Source organism: Ursus arctos, unplaced genomic scaffold (genome assembly GCF_023065955.2).
Source record: "Ursus arctos isolate Adak ecotype North America unplaced genomic scaffold, UrsArc2.0 scaffold_3, whole genome shotgun sequence".
Lineage (NCBI taxonomy): Eukaryota > Metazoa > Chordata > Mammalia > Carnivora > Ursidae > Ursus > Ursus arctos.
In genome coordinates, this window is record NW_026622985.1 from 66,996,068 (window position 1) to 67,018,068 (window position 22,001).

General features: G+C 35.5%; 1 protein-coding gene across 1 annotated transcript in view; it reads right to left on the reverse strand.

Annotated features, from left to right (window-relative positions):
* The window catches only part of BMT2 (base methyltransferase of 25S rRNA 2 homolog), a 93,018-nt gene extending 71,545 nt beyond the window's left edge, over positions 1–21,473 (reverse strand). Inside the window, exons 1-2 of the mRNA XM_026509608.4 lie at positions 21,183–21,473; positions 6,328–6,469 (exon numbers count right to left, since the gene is read on the reverse strand). Of these exons, the coding sequence (XP_026365393.1) occupies positions 6,328–6,469; positions 21,183–21,342 (302 nt within the window). The 5' untranslated portion in view covers positions 21,343–21,473. The remainder of the gene's footprint in view (positions 1–6,327; positions 6,470–21,182) is intronic.
* Between the last annotated feature and the right edge of the window lie 528 nt (positions 21,474–22,001).

Consider the following 22,001-nt stretch of genomic DNA (forward strand, 5'->3'; position numbering starts at 1 on the left):
ATTCCTAATAAAAACACTCAGTAAAATAGGAATTGATGAATACTTCCTAACCATAAAATTATACATATTTATCAGCCAAAAAGCCAGCAATGTTTTTAATGGAGACATACCACACAAATTATTGCTAAATGAATAAGGCACAGCTAGGTAACAGACAACAGAAAAAGTATTAGTCAAAAGAACTAGAGAGAAAGGAAAACTCTGTATATTCACAGATGAGTTTACCCAGACAACCCAAAAGAATAAATCAGAAACCAGTATCGACAGTAAGAGAATTCAGTAAAACAAGATGTAAAACATACAGAAATCAAAAGCCTCTCTCTATATATAATATACATGTATAAGTAAAAGAGAAAGGTACATGATAGAGTATATAACATGTCCCACTTGAACATAGATAAGAACAGGTGGATATATGTGTGTATGTGAATTTGGTTAATTCTGGGGGAAAACAAAACAAAACAAAAACAAAAACCCAGGATAAAACAAATGAAGAAAATGGGTGGGAGACTTTTCTGAATACAACTTTTTATAAAGTTTTGAGTTTTGAACCATGTAAGTGTTTTATATTCCCACAAATTAAAATAGGGAGAAAAACCTATAAAAATGAAAGTAAAGTGAACACAACCATATACAAAAGAACTGTCTCAAGTAACTTTTAAACACAGGATCAGGATCCTGACCCTTAGTGGGATATGTTCTAAAGACAAAAGAAATGCAAAGAAATTTTAAATTTCACCCAGTTTATTGTTAAAAGTAAAACTGGCATTGTAATTTTCAAACCACTTTATGTGAACTGTAGGACAAAGCAACTGTATTAATATTATTTGGAACTAAGTCCTTCAGCAGCACATCTAGGGCCCAGATCTTAATTTCTATATGCCATTTCCCATTAAAAGGAAGTGGGGCCCTGTGAAGAAACACTTTGATTCTAAGTCTTGGACAGCAAAAGTAAAGGCTCATTTTGTACTATATAGTAAGAAAGTGCTCACAGGTGATGTCAGAACACAAAAGCCAGCTTCAAAGGGGCTCCCACCAGCTACACATGGAATAATTTGAACATCTTCCCCTCTCAAAAACAAAACAAACAAACAAAAAGACTCATGGAAAGACAGGATAAATAATAATGTAAGAGGCTACAGTGATATTCCCCAAATTAAAAAAAAAAACCAAAACCAAAACTTACTCATCACAATTCCAACTATTACACCAATTACTTATGGCAAAAACTGCTAATTAAACAGAAAGAATTAGGTATACATGTATGTTTATTTTTTCCCAGCCTTTCTGGAGAACATGTAAGCATTCCCTGTTCATAAAGAAAAGCTTTTATTTATAGAAGCTAATAAATGCAAAGAATGACACAATTTGAAAAATCATTTTGCAACCCCAAATGAAACAGTTTATTTAATAAACAGAAATAAACCTGTTAGCTGAAAGATTGTTAGGAGATAGGACTGATCCACAAGCCAAATGTCATTCTACATATTACGTGCTAATTGCAAAGAGAAAATATAAGGTTACAATGAAATAATCACGTAAACCAAATGGCAAAATTTAGTATTTCTACTGGTAGAATAACCTGACATAAGAACCTCCTAGTGTAATGCAGTAAGAAGTGTGCTGTTTTACCTAACATTTTGGCAAAAATAATATAACTTGAATCAACACTTTAGATCCAAATTTCAGGTTATAAGAAATAAAAGAGATTGAAAAAGTTAGTTAAATGGCTCCATGAGAAAACAATCAAATACATCCAAAATACAGTACACAAAGCTAGTTTTGGATTAGGATACAGACAAATACAACAGGCCCCTGGTTATGCTGTTACTAGGGGGGAAAAGAACTATACAATCTAAAAAACAATGTATTAAAAAGAAATCAAGAGAGCTGAAGACACAAAAGGTCTAAAGGAACTGAAGAAAGGCCTAGATGAGAAGAGATCACAGGCACTTTGTACGTTTGTTGAAAAGGTACATGGGCAGCAAAGGATCAATTCTTCCATAGTAGAGGGATTTTGTTTGATTAAAGGGAAACCAGCAGAGTTTTAATGGTTGCTTAGAATGGTGTGGCTGTCTGGAATCTTTAAGAAACCCAAATGCAGAGGTTGTTCTCCCTGTTCTATTCCTGCATCCTCCCCGCCCCCATAGGTCTTGATTTTCGAATATGAAAAAGGCAGTGGGGCAGCACTAGAGGCATGGAGTGGGACTAAAAAGCAGAGAAAATTCTTTGCACTCTTCTGTAGGCTAAGGTCCCAGAGTCTTGCTAGAGGAATGTGCCTGTAATATACATAAAACAGGACTCACCCTCAAAGCATTTGAAGCCAGAGGTGAAATGAAACTATGAAATCCAGCTTCAACTCAGTTTAACCCCTGATGGATCAAAGTGTCAGTCTCTCATCCCAGCAGCTTGTCAAAGAGGGGGGAAAAAAAAGCATGGCCTCTCTAGGGAAAACTAGTATTTATGCCAGTCTCTTCTAAACACAATGTTAGTATATATATATTTTTTAAAAATTATCAGACATAACGAAGCAGGAAAATGATCCATAATAACCAAAAGAAAAAACAGCCAAAAGAAGCAGATCTAGATAAAACATGTATTGGAATAAGCAGACAAGGACTTTAAAATAATTATTGTAATTCTTTTTAATTCAGGAAAAGGTTAACTGAATAGAACTTCAAAAGAAAATTTAAATCTCTGAAAGATAAGCTAAAAATTTATATAAAAATTGAGAAAAAATGGTATCTTGAAAATATCTCTCTTGGTAACTGAAGGAACAAGAAGACAAAAGAAAAAAAAATCAGGAAGGATATACAGATATTTTGAACAGGACTATCAACCATCTTGAAATCAAGAACCACAAAACAGAGAATGTGGGATATTTTACAAATAAACTGACATTGCTCTAAAAACTCAATGTTATGGAAAACAAAAACAAGAACCTAAAGAAATGTGGGGCGCCTGGGTGGCACAGCGGTTGAGCGTCTGCCTTCGGCTCAGGGCGTGATCCCGGCGTTATGGGATCGAGCCCCACATCAGGCTCCTCTGCTATGAGCCTGCTTCTTCCTCTCCCACTCCCCCTGCTTGTGTTCCCTCTCACGCTGGCTGTCTCTGTCTCTGTCAAATAAATAAATAAAATCTTAAAAAAAAAAAAAAAAAAGAACCTAAAGAAATGTAACCACCAAATGCCATGCATGAGCCCTGACTGGATTTAGAAAAAGAAATTATAAGGACACTTTGGGGACAATAAAAAAAAACCTGAATTTTTGAAAAAAAATTTTAGGAAATGAGGAAATTACTGTTAATTATCTTAACATGATGATGGTACTGTGGTTATGCACAAGAATGTCCTTATTCTTAGGAGATGTGTGGGGATGAAATGTGATGCTATCTGCAATTTACTTGCAAATGGTTCAGGAAACAATGTGTTTCTCTGTATGTACAAAGACTTAGAAAAAGCAAATTCTTTTATTAAACATACGACTATACCTTTGTGTTGTGTTTTGTTTCTAGTTTTTAGTATTTCATACTATAAATCAAATTTTATTATTTTTTGAAGGAAATCATATGTAGAATTCTTCAAGCTAAACAGCCAATAAAATCTTAGAAGGGTAATGTCAGTAAGCCTTATCTCAAAAACCAAATTTCTATAAAGTTTTAAGTATAATTAACTGGAAAGAAGTTCTGTCAAACCCTTTTTAAAGCCCACTTTAGCTTTTAAATTACCACTGCTTTCTTAGAATTATCAACAGAGAAAGGAATTATATATAACACAAGTTAAAATTATATATAAATCAAATTTCAAAATTCAATATTGTTTTGAAGCCTTTTCCCTCAAGCTAGTTTTAAGACATTATAAAACTCCTCATGGATTACTTCCCATAGTAAGATTAGTTTACAATATTTTGCTACTGCTCTTTTTCAGCAGTTTGACCTAAATTCTTATGAATGTTCCTTTTCAGCAGTTTGACCTAAAAACGACCTCTTTCAGGACACATGTAGATGCAATAACTATTGATAAAAACCACAAATCTAAGGAAAAAAGAGTGAAGTGTGATGCAGAGTCATTATTCAAGGAAGATACAAGCAAATGCTCCTAGGAGAATGCAACCTATCAAAGTCTATTTAAGAAATAAAGTCTGAGAGCTTGCCTGGTGTATGTGAATACTGATTTTAAAGCAGTGTTAGTAAAAGCCAAGAATGGTGGTCTTAAATAGTGATGTGCTGATTTCCTGACTGGATTACATTATTACTCTGTGTTTTAAGAGAAATATTCGGTTCAGTAGTATATCTCATTTTGCGTTTCCTAGCTTGAAGGAGAAAATGTATATCTTGTGTAAGTCAGATTTATACCATTTTCTCTCTAGAACCAAACAAAAAACACCAAACATTTTAATTCCAAGCATCCTATTTCCTACTATTCTGGCTCCTTTCTTTAGTTCTCCAACTCCACAATTCTTGGGGTCCACAATTCTTTGGTGGGTGATACCACCTTTTCACTCCCTCTCATCTAACTCATATTTACATATCATTATAATCACAATATACATACCATCATTTCCCTTCCCCTCTCTAGTCATTACACTCATTTGAGCATTAATCTTATTATACTAATATTCTGTCCATTCACTTTCTCAATCTCCAAAAAAATTGTTTCCCTGTAACTTTATACCTCAATTATTACATTAGCTTCCTAACTGGTTTCCTTACTTACAACCTCCCCTTCCTATAGTCTATCTTAACACAGCAATTAATTCTTAAGAATTCTTGACACATTATAAAAGGTTAATAAAATCCTGTTAATCTTCTTCTTAAAACATCCAATGACTCATTCACACAGAATAAAAGCCAATGTCTTTACAATGGTTTCCAAGACCCTACAAAATCTAGCTGTTCATTATCTTATTCTCTATCACTCTTCTTTCCCTCACATTTTGCTGTAGCCACACTGGTTTCCTTACTGTTTCAGAAATATCCCAGCATAGTCTGTACCTCAAGGCCTTTGGACTTCTTAGGCTTCTTCTCTCACTTCTCTCCTGTTTTTTTACACATATCAATTCAGTGAGGCCTACCCCATCTACCCTACTTAAAATTGTTTTATTTTTCCTTGCTTCATTTTTCTCAGGGCACTTTCTATATCTGACCTAGCATATATTTAACTTTTATATTGTTTCTTGCTTCTACCCCCACTAGCATGTAAGCTCCAAGAGAGCAAGGATTTTGTTTGGTTGATTACTGTACTCCCAGTGCCTATGATTTGACTAGTACACAGTAGACAATCATTAAAAATTATTTATTAAATGAATAAAATAACTAAATAACCTCTGGATTATTTGTTGAATGAGTAAAATATGCATTACATAACTTTTGAATGATATTAAAACAGAAATTTTAGATAAAATAACTACAATGAAATATAAACCAGAAGTTATCATAAATTTATTGTCCACACAGAAAGATAATACTTTGTTCTCTGGAAATTCATTTTTATTAATTTTTTATTTACTTTTTTTTTTTTAGAGGAAGAGAGAATGAGAGAGAGAGGAGGGGCAGAGGGAGAAGGAGAGAGAGAATCCTAAGCCGACTCCATGCCCTGGGCTCTATCTCACAACCACGAGGTCACCGCCTAAGCCATACAAAAGTCAGTTGCTTAAGGGACTGAGCCACCCAGATACCCCCGAGAATTCATTTTTAAATTCAATCAATATACATATTCATTCTTCTCATTTTACACCTTGAAAGAATTGACCAGCAGTATGTCATTTTCTGATATTTTAAATATTAGAATTTATACTATGAATTTATACTATAATATAAACATTATCCAAAATAAATTTAAATGCTGCAATAATCTCAGTTAAACATCCAAAATTCAGGATTTTAACACTTTTGAGATGTTTTCAAATTTTAAATTATAGAAACATATTCACTTTTACTTGAAATCCAAATAAGGATAATTACGAAAAGAAATTTCTATACTATAATTTATTAATGAAGAGTTAAGTGTTAAAACTCATATTTTAAATGCATTGGTATTTAAGTATATTAAATGCATTAAAAGCTATACTTTTATTTATTTTTAAAGTTATACTTTTAAAAAGCTGAAACAAAATTTAAAGTTATGTCCAAGAAAAACATTTTGATTAATAAGAGATGAATGATATAAACCTAGGGAAAGTGAGGCAAGGGGGAGAAGTTATTTAAAAGACATAATCTGTTTTAAAACAGTCCTATTTTGGTACAGTGAATTACACAAAGCATTACTTGGATTTAAGAGTTTAAACAATACATTAGAAACCAAAAATGTTAGTTCATAAAAACACTCACCTACAACACCATTCAATACGACCTTCGCCCTCACAAGTTTTTGCCCAATGGTTATCTGCCAAATTTTTCATTGCAACAGCATATTCACAAAGTGTTTCCTCATCCTCACAATGTTCTCGCCAGATCTTATCAAAATCTCCCACTAAAAACAAGGGAAAAAAATGAATTATGTTAACTTCACTTAAAAATGTCTCAGGCTTTTAAAAGTTTATTTCTGCATAACCTAAAATTACTTAAAAATGAGAAAAGCAAAATCATGAAATCAAATTTCATGAAGCTTAAGCTTTTTAATTTTAAAAGCTCCTTTATATAAATGATGCATTTTAACTATGACAATTTGATAATCAAATAAATTTCACCATTTTAAACAGATGGATTTGTGAAGCTGAATGAAACTAATAAACATAAGTAGACATAAGTATGAGTTATCAGTTTATAAACCAAAAACACACAGGTAGGGAACAATTATGGCTGGGCATTCAAGCATTAATTATCCTGCTACCCTTGGGCAATATGACCTTGCGCACAGAGTGAAGTTACTGAAGCCTGCTTCTTGCCTGTTATTTTCTTGGACCTCTACAGACAGTTTCCTATATTAAAAAGGGGCTGATAGGTGAGATGGCAACATAAATTAGCAAGCAAGCTAAATATTTTTATTAACTCACTTGGATGTGGTCTCAGCATACTGTACTTCAAAAAATTATAATCCAAGGGCAAAAACGTTGCTAGAGAAATTACCCTGGAAGCCTCTCCAAAGTTTTAAGTCTTTATAAAATGTTCTGAATAAAAATTATAAGAGAACTATATTATCTGGCCATCACCTTTATAAAAACACTGAATCAGTCACCACTTTTACTATGAAATCTGAAAGAGCAATGTGCGTTCTAATAAAGAATGGAATGAGAATGCTATGGCCAAATAAATGACATTAACAGAATTGTAAGGGTAAAAGAATTGAAAAAAGGGTAAACAAAAATTATCATGGTAGCTTCACTCAACGTCCTTAGTCATAAAATTGGTTTTCTTGCCTTATGTTCAAATGTAGGCAACTGTCTGGTGACAGAATAAACTTAAAAACATAAGACAGTCAAATTTGAAGATGATAAACAATTATACTCAAATTCTCTCCCCAGGTGAGACTATTAGATTCTAGCATTTAAGAGGTGTGTTTTTTTTTTTTTTAAACATAGAAAAATAATTCCAACAGTTCAAATGTATCAAGACCTACTTATTCAAAATTTGAAAAACCTTATTATTGTAAGCACAGAGTCCAATAAAGACTGAGCTGAAAAATACTAGCCCTTTAGTCTGACTAAATTAAGAAAGAGCAGGGGCGCCTGGGTGGCACAGCGGTTAAGCGCCTGCCTTCGGCTCAGGGCGTGATCCCAGCGTTGTGGGATCGAGCCCCACATCAGGCTCCTCCGCTATGGGCCTGCTTCTTCCTCTCCCACTCCCCCTGCTTGTGTTCCCTCTCTCGCTGGCTGTCTCTATCTCTGTCAAATAAATAAATAAATAAATAAATAAATAAAAATTAAGAAAGAGCAATAAAGGTACATACATGACCTCACACAGTGTTAAAATGAGTATATATCACAGTCTCAATCTTGGCCTGAATACCGACTGTAAACCCAAAACGGATGAAGGGTTCTCTTTTGGGGGGTTATGTATTTACACAACAATATTTTCATTAACCAGTAATATCTGTGTCATGACAAAGCTCTCAATTTGTTATATAGTGGACTGCAATAACCGTCCACTAAAACAAGCAGGCAAACATATTTCCTAAATTCTCAAAGAAAAACTCCTCAGTTTTAGCAACATCTTTCAGATGTAGTTATTTACCAACTCTCTAAATAGAACTACAGGAAGTAAAGTCTTTGAAAAAAATATTTTGATTAATGATACATTAATAAACCTATGACGGTTCCTAACACTCTTCCTGACTATTCATCAGACTTGATATCAAATGGTTCATTAAGGTATAGTACCATTTTAAAGGTGCTTTATCTTTTATTAAGATGGATGTCTTCAATTCTAAAAGGCCTTTTGTTTGAACTTCTAAGTTTCACTGTCCTATATAATATGTAAAATAAAAACGTAAAATTACTACATTTGTTGGTAATAAGAATCATTCAAACAAAAGCTGTATGGCCAAATATATTTGGGAAAAGCTATGTTTAACAAAATTAAACAGATTTCCTTTCCGTAAGACTTTTTAGCTTAGATTCTACAGAAGATACAACTAAGACAAAGAACTGGGTATAAGTAGTTTATTTAGGACAGAATCCTAGGAAATAGGAGTGAAGGAGTGGGGAGAATAAGCCAAGGCAGGAAAAAATGCTAATACAAAGGTGCACTATTGAGTTTGCTGCTGTGGGCAAGAGAAGCATACAAATGCCTCTGGAATTGAGCACCTAAAAGACAGGAGGCTGGGACATTTTATGTATCAGCTACAACCCCCAATTAACTGAGAGTTGTTGAGAACCTGTACTTCTAGTTTGCACTTAGACATTGAATAAGGGAACATCCTTAGTGGGCTCCAGCAGTGTTGAAGAATAGTGGAAAGCAGAAAAGAAAGCAGTACTCATTTAAAGTGTGACTTTGTTAGGCCTGGGTGCCTCTGAGCTCACAGTGTTTGTCCACCACAGCTGAAGACCAAGGGTAAGTTATGTGGGGGCACCAAACGCATCTACTAAAACTCTATATCACTGTATACTGTGAAATTCAATTTACTCTTGAATTAACTGGAGTTGCAAAGGCAACTGTAATTATACAAAGACAACTGTATATACAGAAACCTACTGCCCTTCAGCTTTTAAGACCTACGGTTTTTCACATTCAACAAAGTCTGTGTACATACTATCAATTTCTTGTAGAGTTTTAAAGCTTACTATCTGCTCCACTGAAGTTTTGAGAAAAGGATCCAAATTTTGTCTGTAAAGCCTATTTAATTCAAACTGTTTGCAGAAAACTTCCAACTTAATGTCTTTGCTAACATTTAAGTCTCCAAATTCTCTCCAAGTATGCTGATACTGAAACCAATGTGTGATTAGTAAAGTGTAGTACACTTATATATAATCGAGCCTAAACAATGCAATTGTATTTTTCATTCTTTCAGTGGATTTGCTGGAAAAAAAAAATACTCTATGTCAAACGCTACCTAGAATAACAAAGTTAATGAACTCTCACTGACATCAAAGAAAGGGAAGAAGATATGTCATAAAATGTGTTGGATGCTCTAAGATATGAACCTCTGTTTCCTATGTCCTATGTAAGGCAACCTGGACTCTGAATTTTTAAATTATATACAACAAGAATGTATCAAACCCTGTCTGCTAAGAATACACTATGTTAAATGGTGATTACAAAGGTGAACCAAAAACACAGCCTCCAGTTATGAAAAAATTCCACTTTCTAGAATACCCTTGGAAAGCTTATTATTTTTTAAATAAAGTTAATAAACAAAAATAGAATGGGCAAATTCAGGTTTTTTTTTTCCATTCTCTGTTTTTACAGTATTCAAAGTAGTGGTATTTATCCTTTAAGCAAAGTATTTTCAAAATAATTTATGATTTGGGTTCTAAAAGCCAAAACCAGTTAAGGTTGAACAGTGCCCAGTATACATAATCAAAATCCTTCTGCTAACTTGGTCAAAATGCATTCACAAAAAATATGTTAAAACTTGATTCTAAGAATTTTTAGTTATCATTTAGTAATTAGGTCAACCAACATTTAAAAAATTGTCTTACTTAATACTTTTTCATTACCAAAGAGCAAATCAGGAACTAAGAACTTCCTGAGACCTGCATCAAAGATCTAGTCAACAGAACCAGAAATGCTTAAGTATTTAGTAATTAGTCAGATAATGATTTTACAATGATATTGGCATGTGATGACTCAAAATCATTGTAATCAATATCTATTTTCTTGCCCACTTCTTATACACATCCTCTAAAAGTCTGAATGTATCTTTTAAAAAAAGAGAGAAAGAGAAAGAAAGAAGAGGAAGGGGGGGAGGTAAATCTCCAATACATACATTTCATTTTGCCCAAATACAGAGAATTCAAAAATTATTTTTAGAAAGCACAATAAAAAATATATGCCCTCCAGCCTAACTTGAAATTAATAGTGAACATTTTATAGTCAAACTAAAATAATAAATACAGAGAAGAAATCAGTAATCATTTGTTCAAATACATAGTTTTAAAGATCAAGTTAAAGCTCTGCTTAGTCTAAAAGATAAAGTCATCAATTTGCGGAGTAAGATTCTAGAACTAAGTTAACATGACTTCTATTTATTATATATATATATATTTTTTTTTTTTTTTTAAAGATTTTATTTACTTATTTGACAGAGAGAGAGACAGCCAGTGAGAGAAGGAACACAAGCAGGGGGAGTGGGAGAGGAAGAAGTAGGCTCCCAGCGGAGGAGCCTGATGTGGGGCTTGATCCCAGGACCCCGGGGTCACGCCCTGAGCCGAAGGCAGACGCTCAACGACTGAGCCACCCAGGCGCCCCTATTTATTATATTCTTATATTTAAATTTTTAAAACAGTAATTTAAAAAAACTAATTAATAATTTAAAACAGAACTGATGCCAATTAAGTTGTCAAACTAAGTTCAATAACAGAAATCAATGAACCAAGTTATTTTGAAGACTGGTCCTAATATATAGACAATATCATAATTATTGACTAAATTCACCTCTACAAACATTTTATGTGACAACTAAAAGAGAAAAATATGAGCTACTACTTCCTACGAAAAGACAGTAACAACTAAGTAGGAAAAAATTACCAGCACATTAATTCATTAATTCAAAAGACAGAGTTCCATGGAATCTAAAACAAAAACAAAAAACAAGCTCATAGATATAGAGAGCAGACTGGTGGTCGCTAGGAGTGTGGGGTGGGGTGTGGGAGAAATGGGTGAAAGGGGTCAAAAGATACAAAACGCCAGTTATAAAATAAGTAAGTCATCAAGATGTAAGGAAAAAAAGAAAGTTCCATTTTTAATAATTTTGTGATTAGTTTAAGATATTATTACTTTGAGTGCAACTGTCTCTTAAGAACCAAGTATAATGGAGTTAAGGAGTTATTCATCTTTGCTCTTCTAAATAACCTCAAGAACAGGTCCAAACACAAGTGAACCAATGGAATCCCCTATTGAAGTTGATACTATTCTTCCTTTTTGAATTAACCTCTCTCCTGCCATCTGTTATAAGCAAATTTCTTTCCTTCAAACCATAATTGATTCACATATTCAAAAGGGTTTATCTGCTTCTTACTTGATCATCTTACAATTCCTACCTATATGTATCTGCAATCCATATAGTACTTTGTCACTTGTTCCTGTATATTGTCTATTAAAACCATAAAATGGTAATTTTCCCATTAGAAAGTACAAATTGAAAGGCAAAGACTACTTTGATTCATAACTTATATAAGCTATAGGAGTCAGTCACAGTGCCCCATTAATGGCGTAAGAAATGTTTTACATTTTTGCTATGCTCAAAAAATACACAAACACCAAAATTATAAATTAAATTTGGTGCTAGAGTAAAATTCAAACTACAGTTGAAAACAACTGTCAATGGATAATAGTGATGAAAAAGAAGTAAAATTTGAATACTTCAAAATAGTGTTCTCAAAATAAGAGTTACAAGAGGCTTAGAAAAACAATGATTCAAAGTCAATTTTCTGGAAGCTCCACTATTTTATTTTGATATATATGTTTTTTACTTTATGTTACTGTCAAAAGAAAAACCTGCACCTGGAAGTGCAGTCGTATCCATTAAGTTTGTTGATAACAACACATATATCTAAATAAAAATCTGAAAAAACAAAATTCAAATGGCATTTTCTACTGAAAGAGAAAAAAAAAACCAGCAGTACGTATATCTTTTAGGAAAAGCTATATGCTTAAGGAGAAATTATTGGTAACAACACTATTTAAATAGATGAGCTGTTTTTATGTGAAAAAAAAATGATAGTGCTAAAGTGCATGCATTTTTACACGCCAGGACCATCTGATGTTTATAAGTATGTTAGAAATAATATTATTTTCTCAATAACTCATAGTTCTCACTTTAAAAAGATAAAGCACAGAAGATAAGAAATTTTGTTAAGTGTAAATCTGAGGCCAATTTTAGATAAGAATAGCATGTCATTATTCTTAGTTATTTACCCTTGTGAGTCATGATACCAAAGATCAACACTGCACTACTGTGGTTCTTACATGGTATACAATACAAAAAAAATCACATGATTCCATATTCACAAAACACTAAAAAAAAGAGGACAAATTTATAGTGAGAAAGGATCAGTGGACAGAGTGAGAGAAGAGTGACCACAAAGGAGCATGAGGAAGTCTGGGAAATAATAGAAATGTTCTGTATCTTGAATGTAGTAATGCTTCACATGTGTATACAGCTGTCAAAACCCATTGAATTATATACTTTAAATGGGTTCAGTTTATTGTACATAAATTATACCTCCATAAATTTTATTTAAAAAAATTATGTGCCATGAGCACAGTAAAAGTTACAAAATAAAAAAAATTGTATTTCATTAAATTTGAGGGTCATCAACTTCTCTAAAAAAAACGAAAACTGATTTACTTTGAGTATCACAAATCTTGAACTTGTAGAAATTCATAACTAAAAATTTACTTAATTTTTACTTAGGTATATTATCAAATATGGGCAGTAAGATACATTACCTATAGATGACCACATTATCAAATTCACATTTCAAGAACCTTTAAAGATCATTTCCTCTAATATGAGGTAAGCAGATAAACTCATGACCAAGTGGAAACAAGTTCACCAGCCATTCTATGGCATTAAAACAAAGTGTTCAGGACCAGACCATCTCACAAATACAGTTAAACCAGGCTTCTCAGCATCCCTGTGTACCTGATACAGTGACACACCTAAAGGGAAACAAAACATCCAAGGTGTGTGGTGTACAAGCAGCTCCTGATTCAAACACAGGAACACCTGAAAACCTGCATCTTATACTTAACATGCCGTGACTAGTCATTTCTCTCAAGAGGGAAAAAACCCAATATTGCAATGTACTATGAAGGTCAGACCTTTCTTATAAAAACAGACATAAGAAGCAAAGGCCGGGGGTGGGGTGGGGGCAAAAAAAACTGTTACAGCCATTCTAATACTGAAGAAGACAGAGACTACAGAGCAGTCTCGGGAGAAATTCCAGGAAGCAGCCAATCTTCAATGTTATAAGCCTTAAATGCAACCAGGCAGTATAGCTAATGATATACCTCTATTATTTCTTAAACCACGTATTTAACAAATTTAATGCTTCCTATGTTGCAAATACTGTTTCAAGTACTTCACAAATATGAACTCATTTAATTCTAATACCAACCCATTGAGGCAGATATTTTACTTTACAGATAAGGAAAGTGAAGCACAGAGAGATTAAGTAAACTTCTCAAGGGTACACATCAAATTTAGCAGTCAACTGCCAAAGTCCATGCTTCTAACCACCATACCACCTTGCTTCTCTTTACAAGCTTTTAATTTATGAACATTCACAGATAGAAACAAAGCTGTGCACCAGAACAAAGTACACTGACTCTACTTGCCACAAACAAATGGTCTTTTGTCAGTCAAATGCAGTTATTTAGTCTCTGCAACTGCATTAATTGTTAGATTTCTGGCAATGGTTTCAACTTTGGCTGCACACTGGAATCACCCAGAAGTTTCATTTAATTGATCAGGAGTGGGAACTGGTTATTTATTTTAATGCCCCCCAGATGAAGCCACTGTGCAGTGATGGCTCAAAACCACAGGTCTATGGTAAGATTGTAAACTCAAATGTCTCTTGAAATAATATACAGATCAGTGAGGCTTGGGGCATCCTGAAGAGTCCAATTTAATTAAAAAACAAAATACTGCATGGATGAAATTCAGTATGTACAAACACAACTTAGCCTATCTTTAGCCTATCTTGTGTTTGGAGCATTCTCTTTTTATAAACATGTTTATGATAAAAATAGTAAATTCAAAATGTAAAACTCTGAATATATCCTATACATGAGATGGAAAGAATTAAGAAAAGTCAGAATCAATGGCACCAACATCTGTTATTCCCTTATGAAACAACTTTACTGATACGTTTACAACCACAGAGATCACTTGCTTAGTGTAAACAAAGGACTTATGAACAATCTTCTGAGAATTAATTTCTGTATAAATGGGACTAAGAATTTCTATATTACGTAGAGAAATTTCTTTATAAATGAGAGAAGGGGATATTCAGATGCCCCACTAAAGGCATGGTGATAGCCATCTATTCTAAAATAACCCTTGCAATGGGCATCAATATACGTACACCTAGAGCACAGTAAATTAGTACAGTTTATATCAGTGGTTCTCAGACGTTTGCATTTTGCAACTAGTACAAATTTCACTCCCAAAATTTAGGAGATTGATATTGGGGCTGTAAAATTTTTATATCTGAAATTACAGTATATAAATATAGGTAAATATACACTCTTACACAAAATTATTACCATCTTCTAATACTAACACACAAAGACACACAATTCAATATCCTTATTAGTTCTCATTTTTTTGTGGACAAAACTTCTTTTTTTTTTTTTTAAATCTTTGGCTAACACTGGTATGTAGGAACCAATGGGTAGGGAAAGAGGAGTACAGATAAGAAAGAAAAGAAATTCATACTATACAGTAAAATAAGGCAAGATGATTCAACAAACATGTACCAAATGTTAAGGACAAGGCACTTTGCAATATCTACATTCTCCACTATTTACTGTTTTATTTATAGAAAAACAGTATGATGTTTATATTGATAATTTCAACCATTTTTAAGACTAAAATTAATCTAACTATTCAATATAAGAAGCCATGACCATAAATTCTTTACAGAAAAACTGTACCCAAAATGTATAATTTAAAAATACGAATGAATATAAAAAGATTAACCTCAACTATCTGGAAATATTTGTATTAGCTTCTTTCTTTTTTTGTGTGTCTTAAATTTATAAGGCGTGATGCTATATACTAGGGATATAAAAACAAAAGGCAGAGTCCTACTCAAGAAACTAAATTTAGGGGGAAAGACAGGTAAATGAACTGGTAAGTGATAAATATAATAAAGGCAAGCACAATTGCGGTATGGGAGCATAAGACAGAAAGAGGGGCACTAATGTAAAACTGGACACTACGGGTGTTTTCCAAGAAGCTGTACTCAATTATACATTATCATCACAATACAGGGCAGTTCATTTGGCCTCAAACTTCAACTTCCACAGACACGGCTTCCAATCCTACACTTCCAAAAGATATATTCCAAACTAAACAATTACACTATCCCTATGACAAACCAACCTGTCTGTTTACTCTGTTCTCCCTGCTCCCATCCCAACACACACGTTTCCAAAATGGACGAAAATGGGTACTTATATTTTCCCAGACAACAAACCTTGACATCATCCCTGACTCTTCCCCCTTACTTTCACTGAAACTACTCACCCTGACCTTCAAAAAGTCTTTGGTGTATCTTTCTCTATTTTCATGATCACTGTTGTTATTGATACTATCATTAACTCTAAATCAGATTAGTGTTAAGGTCTCCCAAGTGATCTCCTTTCTTCCAGGTTCCTTCTTACTCTAATCTCTAGTACTTCAGCTCAGTGTTCCTTAACTCCTCTGTCCCTTATATAACCTGTGGACCTTTTAAATACATATGCCTATGTTCCACAAAGTTCCACAGATGATAATGATGTGGAACCAAGATCCACTACATTTGTTATTGTTGTTCCCCCACAAAACGGTCAAAAGGATCTACACCAATCAAGAGGATCTACTTAATTTTTACTATACCTTTTGAAATGTTAAAAAAACAAAACCTAAAAAAACACCTTACTACAAAGATGACTAAAAATAACAAAATCAAATAGCTAATACACTATGTGCCTCTCACTGAGATGACTGTTTATTAGTCAATGTTCTCTTTTAGTGTTACTCATTATTAAACCCTTCACTTTTTCTCCCTGCTAGAATGGCAGTTCCAACTCTCCTTATGCAGTTAACAAAGCCCTTCTGTGGATAGCCTTCACCTTACTTACTTTGCTGAATAAATACAGAATCCATCACAAAGCAGCCCTTTCTATATCCGATTCTATATCAGAATGAGCGTGACTTCAAAAAAAATGTAAAGAAAACAGAGTAAAACCTCACTTTAAAAAAACTAAAAAAAAAAGAAAACCTGTTTTAAGTTTCCTGGGGTCATGGAGTTGGTTAATATTTTGAAGTAGTGTTGAAGGCCATAAGGAAAAAAAATTAGGAAATTTCAATTAAAAAGTTTGTTATCCTAGTTTTAAAAACAATTTCAAAACTTTATTTCAGGAAAAACACTAACATTACATTAATTCTTTCATTTTTAGACCTTTTGGTATTAGTTTAAAATTATTTCTAATTCAACAGTTTTTTCCCTCCCTGCCGATTCTTTTGTTTGAGGTGTTTGCTAAAGAGTAACAGTCACAAACGTATTTTTCAGCCTATCCTAAACTGCTATTCTTGCTCACCCTTTGTCTCAAACTATGAATAATTTGAGTAATCAATAAGAATTAAACATCTCAACTAGACTATTTAGTAGTTGCCTCTTAATATACTGCTCACAACTGTTTATCTCTGAAACATATTTTTTTCTGGACTTAGTCTACAGAACCAACATATCCTGTGTTCTCCTTTTGTGCTTCAGTATCAGTAATCTGTTTTAACTGCTTTTATAATACCATCATTGCTATTACTAACATTGATTTTAATAGAAGAAACTACAATAAAGATCACCCATAATCCCATGACCTTGAGACTATCACTGTTAACAGGTTATTACGCATTTTTATTTTAACTTATAAGCTGCATGGGTTTGTGTGATGAACTGGTTTAACTTGTTCTGGCACTCAGAATAAGTAAATTCAGAGTGAATAAACTGATGAAATTTACTAAAGACATTCACAGATGGGTTAAAAAATCAAAACTAAATGGAATGGAAATCACACTTTTATTTCTAACAACTGCAGCCTTTATATTTTCTCAGAATTTTTACATGAATACTTTAAATTTGGAAAAATAGATGCCAAGCATAATAATCATTTTAAGAACAGGATTATGTGACTAGGATTACGGGAAAAAAAAAAAAAAAAAAACAAAGACAACTGAAAATACACTAGGCTCTACTTCAGTTCTCAACTAGATATGTACTCATCAGGCACATTGGATTAAACAATGAAGTCCCTGTTTGGAAAGCAAAACTACCATTAAAAAGCTGTCTGTAACTCTTACGATACATTTAAAATATTTCTGGCTTACACGGTGGTGTTACTTTTAAAGTTCTGGATAGCAAAGGCAGAAAACACCTATATCTGCAAGCATGTTGCCATTTATATAAACTCAAATCTAAAAGACTGTCCCTTAGCTATAAATGGCTGACACTACAAACACCTCTTCTCACCACTGCTAGACATTTCCCTACCATTTCCTCTTCGTAACTACTTAAGATATCAGCACTGCCTATAACGCTGACCATTATCTCCGATTCTCACTTTATACAAATTGGTAAAGGATCTCTAAGTGGTGACAGAGAACAGGCAGTAAATGGAGAGGGGGAAAAGTGGTAAAAGAAAGAGTGCACTAAATCCATCAGCTAGTCTTTACCATTCTATCCACTACCACCCCCCCAACCCCAAGCCTGCTCATCCCCATCAACAAGCATTAGTTGGACAAATGGATTGGAAAGGATGGAGAGAAATCTTTTTCTACCACAGCAGGAAAGTCTTATTTTCATTGTTATTCCTGCTTCATTTTCAATTTCAGTACCAGATATAAGGGAAGGGAAAACCACATTATCTAACCCTATACTCGTTATCCAGTGCTCACTCCTGTCCTTAGTATCCAGTGAACATTTTGCCTCCTTCTTCATTCTACCCTAATTTATTTCCTTTCCTGCCATTTCTCACCCAAAAACCCATACCTCATATAGTCCCAACTCAGCTAATCATACCTATCCCATGGATTACGCCATTGTCATCAATTTGCATCTTTTTACCTAACACAAATTCCTGCTTCCCATTTTCCCTCCATTCCACCAACATGCGGAGTCACCATCAGGTGTGCAATTGGGAAGAAAAAACTATTATTCCCATAAAATATGTACAGTGCTAATGATGAACTATCCAAACTTCAAGGAAGTTTGTTTCAATATTTTTGGGATTTGGCACACTCACGTTTAAAAGGAACAAACTAGTTTAAATCCCCATTCCAAAAACAAATTTCCAGGCCCCAGTGAGAAGGATTCTGAAACTATATACTCAAGTAGAAGACAGGAATTTTCCAAATGGCACCCAGATGAGTCTACTGATCAGTCTACTGATCAATGACAAATGCTAAAGCTCCTTCTAGTCTAACATTCCAAGATTCTAAGCTGGGATTTTCACTGCATTTTCTGATAAGAATATTGTTATAAAAGGTGTGTAGTTTTATCATTGATGGTCTTACAGTTACTGTTTAAATAGACCTGTATAACCTGACCTAGCACCTAAGCTCCATTTACATCATTATTTTATGACCACGGGTGACTTGCAAATGAACTTACATGTTTGCAGACTGTGGGCCACCAGTATCATAACAATACTAAAACCTCAAAGAAAAACACTAAAAATTATCTCCTTGGGATTATGTACACAATTTGACTTTTTCACAGATGGCCTTTTCACCTTTTCACAGATTTCTGTCCAATCACAACTAAGATTTGACCTACATGTCAGAAATAAATGTAGGAAGGGCATGCTCATTAGGATCTCTTACTTTGCTAATTTACTGATAGGACTTTGTGTATCACTGGAATAACGCCTACAGAAATCCAGATCATTGATAGAATTCGGGGCATTAAAATGCCTAAAGAACAGTCTCACTTAAATGTCTACAGACTGCCAGGACTTTACCTGCCCAGAAGCACACTAGATCATTCATTTATGAACCACATGTATCTATTCTAGCTCTGGTAACTTCCAACTACCAAGTCTCATTATAAACAAAAGTTCCCTTGGTTAATATTCAAGTTTAAAGACATGTTTCAACATGTGTGAACTAATCGAGTATAAACAGCACTTGAAGACATGATGACACGTTAGTAGTGTGTTGATTTAAGTGGAACCTATTCATTTATGAATAAATTAATAGTATTATTATAAGAAGGTAAAAATGGAAACAATTATATGCTACTCAGCTTTTTCTTTAAAAAGATGTACTTGCTTAGAGTTGCATGAAACAGCATGATAAATTACAGGAAATTGTGTCCATTTATTTCTTCATTTCTCCAGTGGATTTCTCCAATCTACAGTGAATGCCATTATGTAAGTAAACTCTCTGAATATCAAGAATGATGCAATGGTTGCCATGACAACTACTCATTTTATTGAATAAATTGTGGGTTGGGGGTTAAAGCGTTCTTTAAAAAAAAATGTCAACATCTTAACTATGCCTGATAAGTCTCTATTGTTACCTATTAAACAATAACTACAGGCCACCTTTGAGGATGACTATTTAAGCAGCTATTTAAAAAGCTAGGCTTGAGTTGCCAAGGGAGGAAAACTTTGAATTTAAAGTTTGAAAAATGAAACACATCAACTACATTCAAAGGAACAAAAGATACATTTTTCTAATCTTCTAGAGTAATTGAAAAGTGTAAATCAAAAGTAACATGTTACATGTCACTGTCAGAATTTTGCTTCTAACCGTAAATTTAACTCACTGTTAAGACTCACACTAGACGACTGCTTACTTTTCAGTTTGCAATTAAGCTAAAGTGAGAGCAAGAAAAAGGTTATCCCTCATTTTAATACTCAAGAAATTTCTCCTGTGTGAAAAAATGGGAATTTTCAATGTCAAGTGACCTATAAAATAGCTCTGTAAAGAAGCCCATATTTAAAAACACCAAGGATAACTGTAGACCCCAACTATAAACGCTCCTCAGGTAGAAGCAAAAGCTAGTAAAGGCTTCTTTTGCTTAAGATCTTCCATAGGACAGGTTCCCAGCGATGACCAGCTTCACTGGCATCTGTGTCCTTAGGAGGCTTGGTGGTTACACAGACTATTCAAAGCTAAACAGTATTTTGAGAACCTGCCCCAGATCTTTTCCTCCCCCACCGAAATAAACACTAAGATCAAGGTTTTGAAGAATGGCGGGTGGGGGGTATGGATGGCGCCTTTCCCCCCTTTAACAAGGTGAAGTCCAGTCAGCTAGAAGGCCTGCTGACTTCGCAGCCCTCGAAACCAATGTGAGGAAGCTCCAGCACTGCCTGGCTAAACCCGCAGGCAAGGGGTCTGCCGGGCCAGCAAATCAAACAGGCTGGTCAAGCGCAAGGGAGAGAGTGGCAACTCAGGCTTCTTTCAATCTGTCTTTCACAAATGGCTTTCACCTGCCTTCGTGTTTTACCCTCACCTCTCGCGACGAGCGACCTCCACCTTTTCTGGGAGAGTGCGTGTGTTTGTGTGTGTAGTGACAACAATCTCAGCACCCCGACTGGGGATAGGGGATTGGAAGGGGTGGGGACTCAGTTCCTCCACAGCCCTGGAACTCTCCTGAAGGGCCCTCAAAGAAAAGGGGGCGGGAAGACGCCTGACGCCGACCGAGGACTCGACCAAGAAGGGGGCGTCCGGGCCTGGGAGAGCGGCACTGGCAGGGGCTGACGTGCGGCTCCTTCAGGTTGTAATGGTGGCCCCTTGGGGGAGGGGAGAGGTGACAGGGGCTGGGGGGGATGAGGCCTCCCCTCCCCCCTCGCTCAAGCTCGCTGTTTACCTTCCCGGTACTTCTTGCGGAGCCGCCGGTGGACGCTCTTCACCACCCCAGAGAGCTTCTCCTGCTCCAGCTTCCGCTCTTGCTCCTGAGGCGGCGGAGTGCTCGGGGGCCCAGCCCCGGGCCTGCGAGCACTGCTTCGGCCGCCGGCCTCCGGCTCCATATCGCTGCCGCCGCCGCCGCCGCCGCCGCCGCCCCTCGGGCCCCCGCAGACGCCTGCCTGACGGAGGAGGTGGGGAAGGAGGAGGCAGCAGCGGAGGCAGCAGCGGGGGGAGGCAGAGAAGCCGAAACGTCGGCCTCGGAGGTGGCCCCTTACTCAAACGCTCAAGCTGATTGGTGAGCTGTGGAGGGCTGGGCGGAAACGGAAAAGGCTAAGGGCCAATGGACGGAGAGGGCCGGCGGCGCACCCGGTTGTTTGGGACTGCGAGCAGCTGGAGGAGGCGGGGCTTGGGAGCTAAGAGGAGCTGAAGCACTGGGAGCGCTGGGCCCAAAAGCTCCTTTCTGCTCCCCACTTTCGCCAGATTCTGTGCGCAGGCGCTATGAACCTCGCGCTTGCGCGTCTGAGTTTGCTTAGTTGGGGCTCGGTTCTACTGCCCAGCGTTCTCAGGTCTTCCAGCCATTCCATCCCCTGAGACTTGTGTTCTTCCGCGAAGCGGGTGGGGTCCTCTACCTAAACCCCTGCTGTACTTTGTCACTTCTAGGTTCTCTTTAGCTGTACAGCGCGGGGAAACGCTTTTGAGATGACTCGACAGCACAGGAATTTTACACGTCAAGGGACCCAAGCAAAGATGCTTTCATTGGCAAGAGGAGAGGTCTGAGTAC